Source organism: Triplophysa rosa, linkage group LG19 (assembly GCF_024868665.1).
Source record: "Triplophysa rosa linkage group LG19, Trosa_1v2, whole genome shotgun sequence".
NCBI classification, from domain to species: Eukaryota; Metazoa; Chordata; class Actinopteri; order Cypriniformes; family Nemacheilidae; genus Triplophysa; species Triplophysa rosa.
Genome location: NC_079908.1, coordinates 19,192,147 through 19,206,972, shown reverse-complemented (window position 1 = coordinate 19,206,972; position 14,826 = coordinate 19,192,147). Strand labels below are relative to the sequence as shown.

Below are 14,826 nucleotides of genomic sequence, written 5' to 3'. Positions count from 1 at the left end.
TTGATAAGAGCCTTGGATCTACTGAGGCTCTTGAGAAAGAGAGAAAAGAGAGAGAGAGTAGAGTGTAATGAAGAGAACAGCTGTTCCTTCTATGATACATTTTATTGCTCCAATTTATTTAGAAGAGAGAAAGAAGAGAATAAACAGAGAGAGAGAGAGAGCGAGAGAGAGAAAGCTAGGAAGCTCTTAAAGGAACAGTTAACCCACATATGAAAACTGCATTTCATTTTAAGCAAATACGACATGATATATTAGCAACACAAAATAAATATGGCATTATTTCAGAGTTACTCCTTTCTTTACTTTAAGCGTTAAATTTTAGATTTGTGGCATACTGTACATTTATCATAATACTGGATTGTTTCCGCCCCTATTGTTAGTTTCCAAAAGATCTTTGTGGAAGTTGTCCCAAGACAACTTTTTTGGGGAAAAAACTCTAAAGGCAAAAGAAAATAAATAGAATTTTAAAAAGTGGACGTCAGCAGAAGCGACGGAGAATGAGAGAGAGAGGTGAAATAAAACAGTGCCTTTCTAAAAGTAGAAAAACAGACATGTCTACTCAATGACACACACACACACACACGCATGTGCCAGACAGATGCCTGTCGCCAGGACCTCTGGGAAAATCTGCACTGGTCAGACAGGAAGTGAGTTTTCCAGACAAACAGACAAAGCATCCATACAGTACATGTGTTCAATCAACACACACACACACGCACACACACACACACACACACACACACACACACACACACACACACACACACACACACACACGCTTTGGTTGACTATCCCCGTGGGGACAGTCCATAGGCGTAATGTTTTTATACTGTACAAACTGTATATTCTATCCCCTATCCCTAACCCTATCCCTAAACCTAAAGATCATAGAACACTTTTTGCATTTTTAGATTTGTAAAAAATATTGTTCTGTACAATTTATTAGCTTTTTTGCCCCTGGGGACCTCAATTTTGGTCCCCACGGTGACACGAGTCCCCATGTGTTGGTGTGTATTCAGGTTTATGTCCCCACCGGGATATACAAACATGAACACACACACACACACACACACACATGTCTGGTTTACTATCTCCGTGGGGACAGTCCATAGGCGTAATGTTTTTTATACTGTACAAACTGTATATTCTATCCCCTATCCCTAACCCAACCCCTAAACCTAAAGATCATAGAACACTTTTTGCATTTTTAGATTTTTAAAAATTTATAAGCTTTTTTGCCCAGGTCCCCACGGTGACACGAGTCCCCAAGTGTTGGTGTGCATTCAGGTTTAGGTCCCCACTGGGTTATACAAACATGAACACACACACACACACACACACACATTCTCAACAACCTGCTCTGCTTTTGGTCAGTTCTCATGATGTGGGAGGAATATGTTAAAAACTTCAGATGTTTTATCCAGACATCTTTCTTCACCTTCTTTTCAATTGTGCATGTCTTGCATGACATATTCTGCAGTTGTGAGTTTTTTGACTAATGTCTTGATAGCTGAATTAGTTGATTAAACAGTTTCACATAAATGTCGCAAAATAACTGACACCAGCTAGATACCAGACGAAAGATGAGTTAAGTCTGTCTACTTTTATTTTAAATAAAAAGTTGTTGATCTAAACACATACGGTGCAGACAGAACAGATATGTAGAGCAATATACATAATTATACAGTACATAGGACAAATTTCTTTCTTCCGTTGAACACAAAAGAAGATATTTTGAAGAATGTAGGAAAAGCAAACAGTTCTGGGGCACTTTTGACGACCGTTGTCATTTCTTATACTATGGTAGTCAATGGTGGCCAAGAACTGTTTGGTTACAAGCATTACAAGTTTTCATCAGAACAAAGAAAATTATACAGATTTGAGGGTGAATAAATCATTGAGAATTTGTGTGTGTGTGTGTGTGTGTGTGTGTGTGTTAGCTCAACACTCAATTTCATGACCATTCATAACTATTTTACATTTTAGCGAATTGGTGGCTCTTTCATATAAATTGAGTAAGGAGTTAATCTTCATGCTTGCTTTTTACTAATAATCACAATCAATTTATGTACGATTCACAACGTACGAATTCATTCAAAATCACCACCTCATAAAATCGCAACATTTTCCAGCGAGATCCGGTTGGTCAGATTTTATGAGTCTGAAAGGTTTGTTATATTCACAAGCTCACACCAGCTTTGTTCTCACTTATACACACACACATTTTATGGGGTCTTTCCATAGACGTACAAACTGTGTATTCTATCCCCTAACACTCCCGTTATTCCAAAACCTAACCCTCACACAAACTTTTCTGCATTTTTATATTTTCAGTTAAACATCATTTAGTTTGATTTATAAGCTGCCTTTTGTCCCCACAAGCTATACATCACTGGTATCTTTGGTCGCTACAATGTATGGCTCGCCAGAACACACACACAGATGCCAACAAAACTTTCTCTGTGCTTTTGTCCTTGTTTCCCGTGAATGTGGATGTGTGTGTTAAAGAGACAGAGCTGAAATCAGTCTAGAGGTCAAAGGGTAAGAGCCATGGCCCATCTCTCTGGAGACGAGATCTGCCCATCACCAGGGTAACATGAAACACCAGAATTCAGAAATCAAGTCATATCTGTGGTCTCATCTCTACTCCATACCCTTCCCTTTGTGCTCAGAATTACTCCGCTGTAATTCAGAAGACTTGAATGAATGTTGGACACTGCAGATTTTGTTCTTAAGGCTAAAGTACACTACAAGACTTTTGCTCAGATTTTCAGTCTGGACTTGTTGCAGAAAGTCTGTGGCCATCTGCAGATTTGATCAGTTAGTGTGTTTCTGTCTGAAACTTTCAAAAAGTCTGCAAGTGTGTGAAATCTGTTCAGATTTTAAGTCTTGTAGTGTATTCCAGCCATTACTCTTACAGTTTTATTATCTCCGTTTTGATTGTTTTCAACTATCTTATTGTGAATTTATATATATAAAGTCTGAAAGAAACTCATCTGTGCAGGTATAAGCGGAGGTTATTTTAACCCAGGTCTGTTTTCCATCAGGTTTGTAGGTCTGGCTCTCTACCATGTATACAAACCTATGACCCCTCTTTGTTACCATGGAGACACAGCACAAAGGGAGACAATGGCCTTATGGGTATGGATAAAAATGGAAGAGAGAAAAGTAGAGGGGGAGGAGTTTACAAAACGTTTTTGAAAGTGTTTGTCCATGTCAGCTCGAGTGCATGCTGTCATTAAAGCATGCAAATATTTGCACCCGTTGTGTGTGTAAAGATTTAGGGTGCAAAATCTGAGCATCCTAATAAAAGATGTACATACTGTATACATATGGAGCAAGAGTGGAAGATAGAGAAAGAGAGAGAGAGATGAAGAACAGATGCATTGTGTTTGGAGTGATTCATTCCTTCCGTATGCTTTCACTCCTCAGGGTTTCCCAAACAGTCAAGTGTGTGTGTGTTCATTTGAACAACACTAAACCTCCCTATAAAGACATCTTTGGACATAAACACCACAATCTCTCCAGGTATGCTATAGTGTACCGTAAGAAAGAATGTCAAAGACTAAGAAAAGTGAGTAAAACAAGCTCACTATTCTGTTAAAGAGTGATGAATATGGCCACTGGTCTGCTTTTTATATAGGCAGCTTCCTTCTTAGACAGCATCCTAACAAAACTGGAACCTCTTAAGTGATTGATCACTCAATCGCATACTGTACATTGTAAATGAGATGGTCTGTGTTTCATTCGATAAAAAAGTATCTTCAGTGTTTTCAGTTCATCACAATGCGTTCTGGGATTGCATTATCATGTTACGCTGCCTTTGGTTTTTAATGCATCCGACAAGACCGAATAATTTCGCTTGCTACTGTCTGGAATAGTTTTGGTGTCTGGAGCACTTTTATAATAGCTAAAAATGCTTTCTAGGTAGGAAGCTCACAAGAGTTTGGAACAGAGCCACTGTCAGCTGAGGTAAGAGACCGTCTCTGTTTCATTTACTGTAATTCAGTTTAGTCTGATTATTCTGCATGACGGGCATCTCTTTCTCCTCATCCGCTGCTTTCTCCCTCCTTCCCTCAAATTCTTGAGATTTTCAGCGCTCCTGCCAAATGCAGAGTCCAGGGCACAGCGACATTAAGGCCAATAATGCAGGGATGAGGTGCACACACACACACACTATGCACAAACACACAAAACGCACACCGACAGAAATGCCTGAATCACACTACACGTAACTAGATACACAAGTTAGATATGTTATTATTGAGGTTCAATATACTGTATATCTCAATGTAAATCATAATGTGATGTAAGGCTCTCTCTCACTCTCTCATCTGTCTATGTGGGTTATATAGCATCTGCTGTGGATGAGATGAAGGAGAAATGAAGGGTATTTAGGGCCAAAGTGCTGAAAAGTGATAAACACACTGTAAAGATGGTAAGCAGAGACTATGTGTGTGTATCTTTATACACTGGCAGACCAAACACAAACAAAGCAGGACACACACACATTTATATTATCCTAATGTGCACCTGTGTGTGATTATACAGTAGATGCACACATGCTCAATTGTGGGGGTTTGCATACTGTACGTGTCAACCTGAATTCACTACAAATGCCTAAATGAAAATGTGCAAACGCTATTCAGTGTTAGAAGACAAGGGGGGTAGAAAGGGCATTACAGAAACTTCACCACATCCGAAAAAGTATGTGTGTGTTTGTGTACTCACAGGGATAAAGTTGTTTAGTTGGTGCGCTGAGCTGTGCTTCTTTTGTGACTCTGTAGGCGACATCGGGCCCTTTCGATGACTTCCTATGTGCGCAGAAGCCTGTGGTTTTCGTTACACCCTCCGGCAAACTCTTAAAATCTAAAATCTTTAGGAGATCGGCTGGTTGAGCTGTAAAGAGAAAGAGAGACAAAATTAGTTTTGGGCTATTTCAGAGCACATATAAAAAGCACAAATAAAACAAAACCACACTGGACCGTTAACTAAAACTTATAAAACCATTAATGATCCAATCTGAAAGCGTAAGCCTGGGTTTTTTGGGGGGGGGTACACAGTACAATAGATTCTGTTGGGCTAAAGCTCACCGAGTTAGACATGCAATGTAATGAGGATGTGTGATAATGTAAACCAATAAAACATCATTTCATTGCATACTACAAACACTGTTATTCAAAACTAGCAGGTAGTTTACAGTGTATACTGTCCAGTATACAGTACGCAATATGCTAGCTAGTTTCTCATGTGCCCAGACAACCACAAATGTATCATTAGCACACTAAAAGTCCCACAAAAGTCACCACTACATGCTCCAAATATGGTTGTGACCCACCACAGCAAAATAAACAAAACACAAAGTGTTTAATGTGTTTAGAGTTGAGTTAAACTGACCATATGAACACAGAATACACTCCGTACAAAGGCCATTTACAAACACACACAACTTAATCCATCCTTTCCTTTTTTTCTCTCTTTGGTGGAGATTTCCAGTGAAGACCACACACAGTTAATGCATCTGCTTTGTGACAGGCTTTCATGCACACACACACACACACACACACAAATACTGTATGTATCGTCGTTCGTCGCCTTTGAATTATAAGAATCTATCGGCATTCTGAGCAGTTCTGAGATATATCAATCTTTTTGTTCTCTAAAAAAGACGTGAAATGTACACAACATAACGAAAAAACATCACATAATGTAAATAAGTTGTCACATAATAAGAGTATGTGAATGACTCTATTTTGACAAAAATATCAGATTGAACTTCAATCCCTCTTCATTGCGCTCCCATTCCCAAGTGTTCCCTAAGCAAGCCATGAATTTGTAACGAAAAGATGGACATTTTTACTTTTGGGTGCACTGTCCCTTTAAGACAGAGTGTCAGGCTTTCAATGACCCGGACAGACAGACAGAATGAGACAGAAACTGTTTATTCGTTACTACTAAGTCTGATGTGATTCTGATCAGGTCTGATTTAGTCTAAGAGGAGACAGCGCTGAGATGCCTCAAAACGTTTACATTTTTCAATGAGATATTTATAATAAACGCTGTCTGGCCGTTTCACTACCACTCGCTAAGATCAACTCTAAAAGACTGTTGGATCTGCTACCAACCTTTAAAACGGTTGAGAAATGTATCTGAAAGACTGTTTGAACAGATCATTGGTTAACGTGCAGCGAAATAGTTGGGAATGTCATAATTGTGATGCGTTTTAAAATGGCCTCAGAAAGTATTTGGACAGCAAGGAAATACTTAAAAATGTCATCGCATCAATAACAAAATAATTGTCATTTTAAACAATGCAAATATTTTTTTCTAAAGAAAGGCAACCGGAACATACTTTTAAATGTTGCTTCAAGACATAAATGTGTTCTTAAACAATTCAATTTCATTTTATTTTAATGACGATTTTGGCACGCGACAGCATGAAGCAACACCGTGTGACCTCCTAAGACAGAAAGAGGCGTCAGTCCATCTGACCGATGAGCAATCGGAACCACACTGAGGTTCTCTGGTTAGCCAAAGTTATGCGCCAGTTCTTATCAAAGTAGCAGTGAAGTTTGCCAAAGAAAAAACAAGCCGCTATGGTTTAACATTAAAGAGATGCCAAATGTGGGAGCTCCAAGGGCTTCCCCAAAATGCTGCGTTATTTATAGGTCTTAAAATGACACTTTTTTACAGTCTGATGATACGTTGAGCGGGACCATCTGAACAACAAACATTAAAAAAAAACATTCATCCACTGCAATTGTGTGTACATATCGTCATCTTTTAGCAAATGCTTGTGATAGAAAGGTGAAGCTGAACTTAGGACACGATCACGCTGGATACAGAAATTAAATTGTACGCTATTGATTTTTAAGAGTTTAGTGCTTTAAAGGAACAGTTCTTCCAAAAATGAAAATTCTGTCATCATTTACAATACTCACCCTCGAGTTGTTCCAAATCTGTATGAATTTCTTTGTTCTCCGACGAAGACACCGAAAGATATTTGGAAGAATGCTTGTAACCAAACAGTTCTTGGCCACCATCGACTAGAAAAATTGCTTTATAAATTCCTTTGTACTGTTGAAACAAAATAAGAAAGCAAACAGTTCTGGGGCACTTTTGACTAATATTGTCATTTTTCCTACTATGGTAGTCAATGGGGTCCTTCATTCTGAACATTCTTCCAAATATCTTTCTCTGTGTTCAACAAAGCAAAGGAATGTATACAGATTTAGAACAACTCGAGGGTGAGTAAATGAAGACAGAATTATTTATTTTTGGGTGAACTGTTCCTTTGATATGTGGTATAATTGAGGCCAGTCATTTTCTCAAGGCTGTTTAAGAAAAACGACAAATGGAGTAAACATTACAGTTGTTTTCCAGCACCACCATGTGCCAACGCTAAACTCACAGGTCTGCAAACACAGTTTGACCCAGTAACCCACATCCAACAGCACAGCTTCAAAAACATCCATTAGAATTTACACAGCACAACACCAATCCCCAAAAAATAAAAGTTCCTTAATGGTTCATACTGTAGGTTCAGCAAAGAGCACTCTTCTTTCAAAGTTGTTTTGTTGTTGTTGCTGTATAGGGTTCTTGATGTTACATTACAGGTTCTTTATTCTAGACAATAAAGTTAAACTAAAAACACTTATGGCATCAAAATCCTCCTGACCATTGCATCTTTATTTTTCAAGAATAATCATACTCACCAACTCTTTTCACTTGGTTCACAGTGTTTCTTTGCTCTAGTTCTGTGTGTCAGATGTGTGTGCATGTGTCCTCGCTGTTACCTGTCCAGGTGTGTGTGTGTAAATAATTTCACCCTTGAGTGCATTTGATCTTTTATGGGGTACTTTACAGCTCTGGTTAAGTGGAATCCACCAACATCCTATGAAATGTCATGTAACACACGAAAGCACACACATGAGCATCGACTCGCAAAGACATGTTCAGGTAAACTGAGGTTCACCTTTCACTAACTCTGCAGGACTGTTTGTACTCTGTGTGTGTGTGTGTTTACTCTGTTAAAGAGGCGTCCCAGAGGAACAGAAATATTGCCTGTGTACATGTACCTTAACCACAGCATTTCCTTCTGCAAACAGACCACAGCTCAGGTGTGTGTTCACATAACAACTAATAAATTGAAGTTAACTTTTCTTCCTTACCACCAGCTGACATGCACTTATTCTGAGATTACTGTAAAAGAAACAAAATGTTTGCACTTAAAAAACACAGATACATTACAAGCAATAACCTCGGAACTAAGTTTTCTCTCTCTCTCTCTCTCTCTCTCTCTCTCTCTCTCTCTCCCTCTCTCTCTCTCTCTCTCTCTCACCCTCTCTCTCGCTCTCTCTCTCCCTCTCTCTCCTTTCGCCGTCTCTCCCTCTCTCTCTTTTTTTTTCTCCCTTTTTTTTGTTTTTTCTCCCTCGCTCTCTCTCTTCTCTCCTCTCTCTCACCCTCTCTCTCTCTCTCTCTCTCACCCGTCTTCTCTCTCTCTCTCTCTCCTCTCCCCCTCTCTCTCTCTCTCTCTCTCGCCCTCTCTCTCTCCCTCTCCCTCGCCTCTCTCTCTCTCTCTCTCTCACCCTCTCTCTCGCTCTCTCTCTCTCTCACCTCCTCTCTGCTCTCTCCTTCTCTCATCTCTCTCTCGCTGCTTCTCTCTCCCTCTCTCTCTCTCTCTCTCCCTCGCTCTCTCTTCTCTCTCTCTCTCTCTTCTCCTACTCTCTCTCCCATCTTCTCTCTCTCTCTCACCCTCTCTCTATCCTCTCTTCTCTCTCCTCTTCTCTCTCTCCTCTCTCCCTCTCTCTCTCTCTCTCCTCTTCTCTCTCACCCTCTCTCTCCCCTCTCCCTCGCTTCTCTCTCCTCTCTCTCTCTCTCACCCTCTCTCTCTCTCCTCTCTCCCCTCTCCTCATCCCTCTCGCTCCTCGCCTCTCTCCCTCTCTCTCTCACGCCCTCCTCTCCTCTTCTCTCTCTCTCTCTACTCTCTCTCCTCATCTCTCTCTCTCTATCTCCCTCGCTCTCTCTTCTCTTCATCTCGTCTCCCCTCCTCTCTCTCCTCTCCTCTCTCTCTCCTCTCCTCTCTCTCCTGCTCTCTCTCTCTCTCCTCCCCCTGCTCTCCGTCTCCTCTCTCTCTCTCTAAACACGTTTCCAGGTTAGAAATAAGCTCTCTCTCTCTCTCTCTCTCTCTCTCTCACCCTCTCTCTCTCTCTCTCTCTCTCTCAGCATTAAAATACTAGGTTTTAATGCCAGCTTTTAATAACATACTGACAACAAAAGAGATGCCATGCACACACACACAGTCCCAAACATAAACACAAGAATAGCATCAAAACAACCACATCCAAAACACTACCACACACACACTTCTTACAAATGAAACACTCTTGTTCTGATCCAACAATGTTGAACGTTAACCTAGATATTAAAACAAAAAGTTGAATCTAAAGCTAAAGGCTAGTGGCTAATTGCACTATTACTACAATAACAAGAACAGCTTTCCTGTAGCTCAGTGGTTCGAGCATGGCGCTAACAACGCCAAGGTCGTGGGTTCGATCCCAGGGGATTGCACATACTTAAAAACAAATGTATAGGATAATGCAATGTAAGTCGCTTTGAATAGAAGTGTCTGCCAAATGTGTAAATGTAAATAGAGAAGCACGACATTGATTCATACAACATCCAGCACGTCATGTGAGTTTATGTTAAGTCCTAACATGACTACTTGATCACATTGTAAATGCATAAGCTTCTCTAAAAACTCACTGAAGAACCTTGAAATGTGCTGCCTTGTTCAAGGTTTAATGTAACTTCCACTAAAACAGGAAGTTAGGGCGGGACATACTACGTGGCTCCTCCCCCATTATATAAAAAAGCTTTTGGCAGCCGATAGCATACTGAGAGAGCATAAAAAAGTTTAATTTACTTAAATCTTCTAAACGTGAATGATGTCAATTGTTGTATATTGTTGTATGGATGACCAAATGCATGCATAAACAGAAGCCCCGCCCCAAATTCATGCCATTGGCTGCTGCCATTCGGGGGTTTCAACCTAATCGAAGCCAACCTAATCGAGTTTTGCCAACGGAAGTCTAAAACGCTGGAGCGTCATGTGATTCATGGACTCTTCAGATAGTTCCAGGAAGTTATGTTTTCTCTTTAAATGCTTTATTTCTTTCATTTTTTTATTCATTAAATGGCTTTCGTCTTTAAATGGGTTAAAAGTTGGTAACTTCTGGGAACTATTGAGAGCCTCCATGAACCTCCATTGCTGTGAAAAAACTGCTCCATTGGAGTCAACGGAGTTGACACGACTCTCTCTCTCTCAGTGGCTCTGAACCTAACAATATCTTCCTTGCAGTTTTCTGTGTTGTAGAACAAATGTGATGTCATATCTAGTGTGACCTCATGAAATATGTGCACACACACACCAGCAGGAGTTCATTCGGTGTATAAATCAGAATTACCAGCTCACGCTTACTGTTGACCTCGCTGCGAGTAAATGATCACATGATTCCCTTCACGACCAATCACAGCAGGGTAGTGTCAAGACTGAAATAATGCTCAGGTTCAGCACAGGCGTCATCCTTTAAGAGTCATCCTTTTAGTGCATACTTTCAATGTGCATGCCGGAAACTTTGGATCTTACAAAAGTTGGCTGGGTCTAGTTTTGTAACTGGTATCTGATGTGACAGCCAGCCCCTGCCCCATGTGCTTCTGGGAAACACATACAAACACACACACGCACACATACACAGGAAGGTGAATGACTGAGAAAGAGGAAAGAGAGGTGACACATTCTCTCTCGCTCACTTTTTTCTTTTCCCATTATAAAATCCAAAGCAGCAATGATATTCGTATTTTTTTCGCACAACAACAGGAAACAGACACGATAAGACACACACACACGTTTATATAGGCGAAACAGGCATAATACTTAATCCGTTTTGTAGCACACCTAATCCAACTCACACACTACACTGCCAACAAGTGTAAAGCGTGTCCTTTTCCTAACCTTAATGTCCAAAGGGATTCCTCTATCTCACAAACACCGCACAGATAATTCTGCGTGTCTCTCATTCGGTGAAGTGGAAAAATTGACTCAACGCTCAAAACACGTCCAAACTTCTGTCTGTTGTTCCTCTAACACACACAACGACATACACAAGCACAAAATCGCACACAGTTTTGTGGACCTGTGCCATTTGTACGACTACTTTTACTGACACTACAAGACACTTTTAACCTGAAGTACATATACTGTACAACAGATGAAACTACCTGTTTACTTCATTTAATATCCCACAATGCATCTGTCAGCTGACAGAATTGTATAACTCACACATCCGAATTTAAATGAAAGTTCATAAGAACGAAAAATCATAATTGATTTTCTTTATTATTTCTGTTAAACAAGCAATTGAATTTAAAAAAGCAAACGGAAACTTTTACTTAAAGACAATTCTGTCATTATTTACTCACACTCGAGTTGCTCCAAATCTGTACACATTTTTTGTTCTGATGAACACAGAGAGAGATATTTGGAAGAATGCGTGTAACCAAACAGTTCTTGGCCACCATTGACTACCATAGAACTGTTTGCTTTCCTACATTCTTCAAAATATCTTATTTTGTGTTCAACAGAACAAAAAACATTTATACAAATCTGGAACAACTGGGGGGTGAATTTTTTTGGGGGGGTGAACTGTCGCTTAAGTCTTCTGTCTTTTGAACACATCCATACTCTTTATGTATTTTTAAAAATGCCTCAATTGTTTCTAGTTTTATTTCTCCTAAACAATTTTAGGAGGAACATCCAAGACTAAGTTGAGACCACGATTAAAGCTATGAAAGAGCAATAACATTTTCCTCTTGGAGCATAAAGCCGCTTTACCACCAAGAACATATCTAAGCATTATCATTACAGTTGTCATGTAGCTGTTTTCTTACATTTAGAACCATTTTTAAAACTTTATCATCCTTTGTGTGAACACGTTTTAACTCTCTAACACACCGCTGTTAAACTAAATTTCCCACAATGCAACATTCAGGACCCAAACGTCTTCACAAAACTGTACGACACAACAATACATCTTCAGCCACAACACATCTGGACTGAATAAAAATGTCTCATGTTTACAGCAATTTTGTGGAATGAATTTCAACCAAAGACATACTTCCAACTAAATAAGTTTCAGAGGAAGATCTAGAATGTTTCATGTATCAAAAAGCATGCTCGCATTAACCTTCAGTCACTTTATAAACCACATCAGACTGTAATGATGGAGAAATGACTACCAGTGAGAATCTAACTGTACACTTTAAGGTAAACAGAAAGAAAATGACAGCTTAACAGTGGCATTTGATGTGGAAAATGCAAGCACTGTGAAGCAAAGAGATAGAGAAAGTGAGTGAGAGAGCGAGAGAGGGGGCAGAGACTTCCATGCATAAGGCGAAAGTTGAAAGACTTTTTTCTGAAATACATCCATCACCAAAAGCATTTATATGTTCAAAGCCAGAGGGTAACCCTTCATGTGTGTATCTATATGTGTGCGCGCGTGTGTGTGTGTGTGTGTGTGTGTGTGTCTATATGTGTGCGCGTGTGTGTGTGTTGTAAATCTGTGTCCTCAATTACTGACACATGTTTCACAGTGTAGCTCACCTCTCTTAATACAAACGATGATAACCCACACACAGATGATGGTAGACTTAAGAAAGTCATTTAAACAGAAAATGCAAAAATCATGATGTCAGGGAACTGCTATGATTGAAATGATGGTTGTTAGGATGTTACTAGGTGGTCATTAGAGAGCGCAAGTATGTCATTTCTAGACGTGACCCGTGTCTGGGGGCGGGACAAAAGCCCACACTGACATTTTAATGATAGATCAACCCGAGTGATTGACAGCTCTTCAACCAACAGCAGCCAATCATGCGGGAGGAGTGCCCTGTGGGTAAGATAGCTGTCTAAGTACATATTATAACATGCAGGAGGTCACTGTCCAAAATTTGACCTGGACAGAAACACAAGTAATAGGAGGGCAGGGTTCACAGGGCAAATGGGCTCAAATGCAGGTATGCCAACCAGGTGCTGAACGTTTCCGTACGGTTTCTTTTGATTTTTCTGGCTCGGATTTGCTATGCTATCTTTCTTCACCAAGGCTTATAAACCCATGTTTATCGTTTTTTTCTCGGTCTCTTTCTCTCTCTCCTCTGGTGGCTTGTTTGAAGTGCCGTATAATGGTATGGTTTTGTGTGCCGGCCCGGTGGTTTGGTTAGACTATAGTTTGCACCGGTTTCCACCGAGCAGCACTCGACGTCCAACTGATTCAGCAAAAAGAGCACAATGTACACATTCACATAGTCTATTAAAGCAAAAATAAAGCTGTATGAAAGTGTATGTGTTCGTGGAGGTTTTTTCCGTGTTAAACTGCTCACATTTAGTGACTGCATCGCTGGCTGGAGTTCAGCATGCGAGTTGGAAACGTTGACTCATTGGTGCTGTACCACAAACTCGATCGCACACACATTTGAGGACAAAAGCATCCAATTTCAACAGCAAAGGCACAATTGCAGTTGAAATCCCCCCTCTATCAGATCAGAGATTCCTACAAAACAGATGCCCCTCTCTTTCACACACACAAAATACATGTAAGCAGAATAAAATAGCAGCTTGGTGCAGTGAAAGAATCAAATGATAAAATATAGTACTTTAAAAGAGACCACGGTAAGGAATAATTACCATATTTATGGTATTACCATGGTGCATGTCCAAAAAGAAAATAGGAAAAAAATGTCATGACTATGTCACTGAAAAATGCCCCAAAAAAACACAGTATGGCTAAAAAAATGAAAATAATAATGCGTTTCGATACAAATGTAATTGAACACATTTTTTGTTTAAATCACATCTGCACTTCATTAAAATCGTAAAACAGTTCATACATCAAAAATATTGTCCGTGTTTCATTAGTTAAAGCCAAATATATTACATGGGACACAACATATCCAGATCCATATCATTACACTTCTGGAACAAAAGCCTTTCTGTTCTGCCCTATAAGTCTGATTGAAGTTTGTGTGTAGATTGAGTTGAATTCCTTCTGGAGAGAGATGAACGTTTCTGTGGCTTTTGCGGCTAGTTCATAATGTGCTACTGCAGAGAGAGAGAGAGACTATTTTATATTCTCTGTATGAGGCCAGTGGAAGGAATGTTAGCTTTCCACACACCGCTCCAGAATCCTAAAGTTCTCGCTCATGTCTGGACCTGCGGGTTCTCTTAAACATCTCCTCAATGTTCCTTGAACAATTATTAATCGCTCATTACCGACTCCACGTGTCTGCAATCCAAAAAAACCTGCAGGTATCCGTACAGATATTTGACACATGACTGCATTTGCATTACCAGGTGTGCAGGGTCAAACGGGTGCGGATGTCATTTTATAACTACTATACATTTGATCCGTATGAGCGAGACAAGCACGCAACCTTTAACATACTGCTCAAATGGTCCATTACGAGACGAACTAAAGGCCTCATCCACCGGATAATGAAAACCTTCTGAAGACTCGAGCAGTCTTTACACTGGGAGCTTTCATGGACTGACCTTTACCACGGTACGGGAGCTTCTGCCAAAATCCCAAAACTAAAGTGCAATAAAATTGTGCTACTTTGCAAATCCAAATGGCAGATTGTGAACGTTTCTTACACTGTTCTTGAACGGAGATCCCATTCCCGTTTCACTTTATAATATCGCTTTTAACTTTACTTTAAACTTTATATAACAATATGTTACTATTTTGGAGGAAACGTTGGTTTAGACATGTG

At 39.9% G+C, this 14,826-nt stretch overlaps 1 protein-coding gene across 2 annotated transcripts in view; it reads right to left on the bottom strand.

Moving 5' to 3' along the window:
• The window catches only part of col5a1 (procollagen, type V, alpha 1), a 70,036-nt gene that overhangs the window by 46,379 nt on the left and 8,831 nt on the right, over positions 1-14,826 (bottom strand). For both annotated transcript variants that reach the window (XM_057359987.1, XM_057359988.1), the window contains exon 2: positions 4,732-4,899. In XM_057359987.1, the coding sequence (XP_057215970.1) occupies positions 4,732-4,899 (168 nt within the window). The remainder of the gene's footprint in view (positions 1-4,731; positions 4,900-14,826) is intronic.